At 38.3% G+C, this 5,713-nt stretch overlaps 1 protein-coding gene across 1 annotated transcript; it reads left to right on the plus strand.

Annotated features, from left to right (window-relative positions):
- The first annotated feature begins 477 nt into the window (after window positions 1-477).
- CLK1 (CDC-like kinase 1) lies at window positions 478-5,630 on the plus strand. Its single transcript, XM_010135177.1, is given in 13 exon segments — window positions 478-635; window positions 831-1,026; window positions 2,095-2,185; window positions 2,603-2,669; window positions 3,582-3,698; window positions 3,829-3,995; window positions 4,068-4,162; window positions 4,249-4,378; window positions 4,524-4,606; window positions 4,823-4,902; window positions 5,151-5,241; window positions 5,333-5,476; window positions 5,478-5,630. Coding segments are annotated over 13 exon segments (1,572 nt in total).
- Window positions 5,631-5,713: the final 83 nt, after the last annotated feature.

Raw genomic sequence — 5,713 nt, forward strand, 5'->3', positions numbered from 1 at the left:
CGAAGATAACCTAAGTTTTATTGTCGTTGACTTTTAGCATTAGGAATTCTCCAGGAATCTAGAAAGAAGCATGATGAAAATTTATAAGAAGTTCCTTAACTCTTTATAAGCACACAGGGCTGTATTTTTGTGTTCTTTTGCCGTACATGGAAGCCTGCCACCTTGTAGCATCTGCACCATTGGGTGCCTGAGTGGCCTTGCAGAAATAACATGCACGGTGTGTGTTTAGTATCTGAGACATGGTACTTTTTAAAATCTCTTGTGAGGTTGTTTATGTTCCCCTGTCAAGAGTGGTTAATTTGAAAAAGCTCTGGAATTAAAAAATAACATGAAAGAAAGCAGAACAAAAAAAAAAAAATTGGGTAGTTGCGGAAAAATACAATCTTCATTGTAGTGTTAATTTGATAATTAATAGTTTTAAAAATTAATTGCTAGTCTGTGGGATGTAAATCAAAGAGCAAAATATCTTTGTTACAGATGCGGCATTCCAGGCAGACTAACTATCCTGACTGGGAGAAAAAAGAAAGTCTGGATCACAGAAGATGCAGCAGTGCTAATAAGAGAAAGAGGAGATCATTAAGTGGTATACAGGAGAACGAGCACTGCAAAAATAATGCTTCTAAACTTCCTGACAGGTAAGTAACTTTTTGACTTCTGATGTCAGCAACATACGTTTTCAGTTTTTCTTACTCTCATCAGGTCATCTTATACTGTATTTGTTTTTGAGTTGGAGTATTTTGAGAGAGATGTCTTACAGCTTAAACCAAAAAGCTGTCTTGATGGAGTACTAGAGTTATTTTAATTAAGTTTATTTGATCCTTTGTTTGTAGTAGCTGTTCAGAAACCAAATCTGTAAATGAAAGAGACCATCATGAACGACGCTATATTGAAGAATACAGGAATGAGTACAATGAAGGATGTGATACTGGGCATCAGAGTAGCAAATCATCGGGTCGTAGCGGGACAAGTAGATACAAAAGGAAATACAAGACATCTCACACTACTTGTCATCATCATCATTCACAGGTAGTGCGACCAATCTTAATGGAGGATTTTTTGAGAAATATGGGCAGTAGTAATTGTGTGGGTGGTGATGGGGAATTCTATTGATAGTTTATTCCTTTAGGTAATGTTAGTATATCATTCTTTTTACTAGGATTTCATTTCTTACAGTAAAAACATGTAGTTTGTAGGTATGCTTGTGATACCACAGGACATAGTCTTGCTGTTTGTTCATTGGATGTTTTTGAGCAGATCAATGAACAGTAATCATCAATTGGAATACTCAAAATACAGACATCACTTTCATGCCTTCAGAATTCTTATTATGACAAGCACTGATTTCAGCCCTACTTGAAAATCCAAGCACAAGCTTTTTAACTTGCTTTTAGCTAAGCATCACTGAAATGTCAAGGAGATAATGTCAGATTTTACTTCTTTAAAAATGTATTCAGTAAGATGTTACAAGTATTGCTGAAAAATCTGTAGAATTGGATGTATATGATGTCTGCCTACTAGCAGGGCAATTATTCTGATCTTTGTTACATATTTAACTAAAAAAAAGCTGAAAATACGATTTATAGTTTTAAGATCTTCATCTAAGACAGCCTGAAGTAAATGTATATGCTATTTATGGTTTAAAAAAAAAAATCTTATCAAATAATCAGACCAGTGGTTTAATCTTGATTACTTAAGTTGGGTATTTTATTTTGGCCACAAGGCTATTTTTATATATATAAAAGATAATTATTAAATCCTTCTGCTTAAAAAAAAAAACACGGGCGCTGAACTCCTGAAGTAAGATTCAGTGAACCGATCTTCTGAAAGAAAAACAATTGTGTTGTAATTTTTTTATTGCCTTGCCACTTCAAGTATCTCATCTGAAAATCTGTTCCTTGCCATGTTTTTCTCCTGTAACATAAACTATGTGCCCTGTGAATTTCCGGGGACTGAATTTGAAATTGCTCCTGCCAACTGTTTGTGGCCTGGCGTGTATCTGAATGCCTGAATATCTCCCTGCTGAATGAATTTCGTATTCTGACCTGAATTCACTCGGGTTTATTGATGGGCTGGACGATCTTGGTGCCGTTCCAGAAGAGTCATCGAAAGAAAAGATCCGGGAGTGTAGAGGATGATGAGGAGGGTCACCTGATCTGTCAGAGTGGAGACGTACTAAGTGCAAGATGTATAGAATATTTTTCACAATTTATTAACTTTTCAGATAGAATAAGTTCTTTTAGCGTAAGATGTGAGGGGGCTTTGGAAGTCTTTGCTTTCTGTCTTGACTTTTTTGTTTGGGGGTGGGGTTTGTTATTCTTTGTCTGTAGAACTTTTTAACATATTTCTGTTTTCTTTTAACCTTTTTTTACCCCTCCAAATATAGTAAATGAGGTTAATGAACCTATTAGAATGAGATCCCTGTAAATGTGCCTTTTTGAGAGTTGTCCAGTAACATCTCTCAAACTAGATACAGTTTAAAGAAGCACAGTCTAGAATAGCTTCAGTAATAGTACTTAATCTTTTGTTTGTTTTATTTTTGTTTGCTTGTTTTTTTAATAGCTAATTTCACAACTTCTGTGACTGAGAGTTCTTTTCTTTGTAGATGAGATTGTTGCTACTTTGGGTGAAGGTGCTTTTGGAAAAGTAGTGGAATGCATTGATCACAAAGCGTAAGTCTTTAATTAAATACATGTCGTTTTTATTACTGATACTGCCACTGTGTGGTTTATGAAGTGCTTTCTGATTGTATCAGGTTTTATCTTTACTTCCTCAAATGCTGCTCTATGTTTTCTTGAAGGCTGCTGCAGTTCCCAGACATAAATACATATTAGCGCATCATGCTCAAAACAGCACCTTAGACAGGAGGCTTGTGCAGGACTGGTGGATGAGGCGATGGGTACGTCTTCCACAGGCATGTCCCAGCTAGGTGGAAGATAAGGGCTGGTGAGGGGAGGTGGCCTAAACAACTTGGGGTGAAGCCACAGTCCTGGCGCATGTACCACCCCAGGTCTGTGTAATGAGCAAGGCCTCTAAATTGTGTAGCTTACCTTAAAGTATCATCTGTGGTGATGCAGTGCTGTTTGGGTTCTAGCAGCGAGTATCTTCTAAATCAAGAATGTATTTTGTGTTTGATGGCAGTTTTGCTGTGTGCAAAACAGGGTGAACTAGATGGTGTTTCTAATCACCATAGGAGGCATTTGATACCTTAGATACATTTTTACTACTAAAATGACTGAAGAAGGCTTCTCATTTTTGCCTGACAGTTGTGTGAGGCTGTGCGATGTAGTTTTTCCAGTGTTAACCCAACACACATAAATACAAAGGGGAGGTAAATGGGGCTGTTAACCTTTAAGAGTAATACTGATGCGTAAGGTATCAAGTATGTTTTCAAAATGTGAAGATTAAATTTTAGTTCTATTTATGCATAGATGAATCTTAGTTATATTGAGTACGTACTTTAAAAAATACATTCTCTGATAAGGTTGCCGTTGCTATGAATAATGTTTATGGTGATAATTACTGAATATTCTTAGTTAGAACTACGTAATTGTTCTAATCATTGTTAAAACCTGTCTTTTCAGGGAAGACAGACATGTAGCTGTGAAAATAGTAAAAAACGTTGATAGGTACTCGGAAGCAGCTCATGCAGAAATACAAGTACTGGAACATTTAAATGCATCGGATCCCAGCAGTACATAGTAAGCGCACAAAGCTGACTGCACTTTTTCGCTTTAACATTTCTGTGACGCCGATTTCTGTAACGTATGACATACATACTACATTACACAACTTCCTGCTGCAAGTCATGTGTTTTCCTGTTTTTTACAGTCACTGTGTCAAAATGTTAGAATGGTTTGAGTACCACGGGCACGTCTGCATTGTTTTTGAGCTACTGGGGCTCAGCACCTATGACTTTATTAAAGAGAACAGCTTTCTGCCGTTCAGGCTGGACCACATCAGACAGATGGCATATCAGATCTGCAAATCTGTGAACTGTGAGTATGTTTCTGTCTCGCTTTATTAGGTTTTCTTCACAGAATTTGCTAGCTATATTTGTTACCTTGCAGTTCTGCATTGGAACAAGTTGACACATACAGATCTGAAACCAGAAAATATTTTATTTGTGACATCTGACTACGTGGAAGAGTATAACCCTAAACTGGTAAGGTGCTGTCCTCTCCCCCACCTCCCCCTTAGCCACTGGCTGGGTTTATTTGGTCACTTGCATCCCACTGTGTTTCATTTCAGAAATGCGATGAACGCACACTAAAAAATCCAGACATCAAAATCGTGGACTTTGGGAGCGCAACGTATGATGATGAATACCACAGTACTTTGGTGTCTACAAGACATTACAGAGCTCCAGAAGTTATCCTAGGTTGGTAGAAGTCTCTTGGGCTCATCTTCTGCATGATTTCTTGAATGCTGTTGACCTTTGCCTCGGAACTGTAGTGTATCTTGCTTGAGCGTTTGTAACTGTTCAGAATCTGGTATAAACATGGACTTTCTGAATCTTCTCACAGCACTGGGATGGTCACAGCCATGTGATGTTTGGAGCATAGGATGTATTCTCATAGAATACTACCTTGGATTCACAGTATTTCCGGTAGGTAACTGTGAACCTCAAAATGATACAGTATGTATAATGCTCTTCAGCTTGGTGAAAATACGCTACAGAGGTGGGGACTAAGCAGAGTGGTCTGTGCAGGAATCTGAAATTACTGGTTGCAGGGTACAGTCAAAAGTGAACTAAGGTTAGAGCATGGTTCTTGATAACTTCCTCTAACAATGAACAAAAATGTCTGTCTTGATTTTTCTCCAGACCCATGACAGCAAGGAGCACCTGGCAATGATGGAGCGAATACTGGGGCCTTTGCCGAGTCACATGATAAAGAAAACCAGGTAATCCATTTTTCCACACCTGGACTATAGTTTAAGTATTTCCAGAGTTGGTTTAAAAGCAAATTTTTAAAAAAAAAAAAAAATCAGTAAACTCATAGAGTCGTCCTTTTGCTCTGTGTAACACCCTGGCCACTCCTGTGGAATATTCCCAGATCAGTTCCCAAGCTGTGAACAAACATGCTGATGAACTTCTAGTGAAGGGATAAAGCAGAATTGATGAATAATGAACTGTGGTCTGTTTGTTCAAGGAAGCGCAAGTATTTCCACCATGACCGGCTGGATTGGGATGAACACAGTTCTGCTGGTAGATACGTCTCAAGGCGCTGTAAGCCACTGAAGGTAAAATGACAGGGAAAACGCTTTTGGGGAATGGAGCTTTAAGTGCAATTACAAGATTTAAAAAAATTGTTTTGTTGTTCTCTTCATGAAGGAGTTCATGACCTGCCATGATTCTGACCACGAGAACCTCTTTGACCTCATTGAAAAGATGCTGGAGTATGACCCAGCCAAGCGCATTACTCTGGAAGAAGCACTGAAGCATCCTTTCTTCTTCCCCTTGCAACTAGAAAAAAACGGCACAGTCTCCTCCAGCTGAGCAGGCTGCCATGGGTGTCAGGCCACCAAAGAAACATCAGAAGTGCTATTTATTGTGTATAGCTATTTTATTTTGTATTACAGCTTTTTGGATACTGAAGCTTAATAGAGCTGCTGGCATAAAACTTACTTAAGAAGAAGATGGTGCTGAGTTTGCTTGTGTTTGTGCCGTGTCACTAAACATCTCAAGACTCTTGCACTTCTAACATGGGAAAGA

Source organism: Buceros rhinoceros, unplaced genomic scaffold, assembly GCF_000710305.1.
Source record: "Buceros rhinoceros silvestris isolate BGI_N320 unplaced genomic scaffold, ASM71030v1 scaffold39940, whole genome shotgun sequence".
NCBI classification, from domain to species: domain Eukaryota; kingdom Metazoa; phylum Chordata; class Aves; order Bucerotiformes; family Bucerotidae; genus Buceros; species Buceros rhinoceros.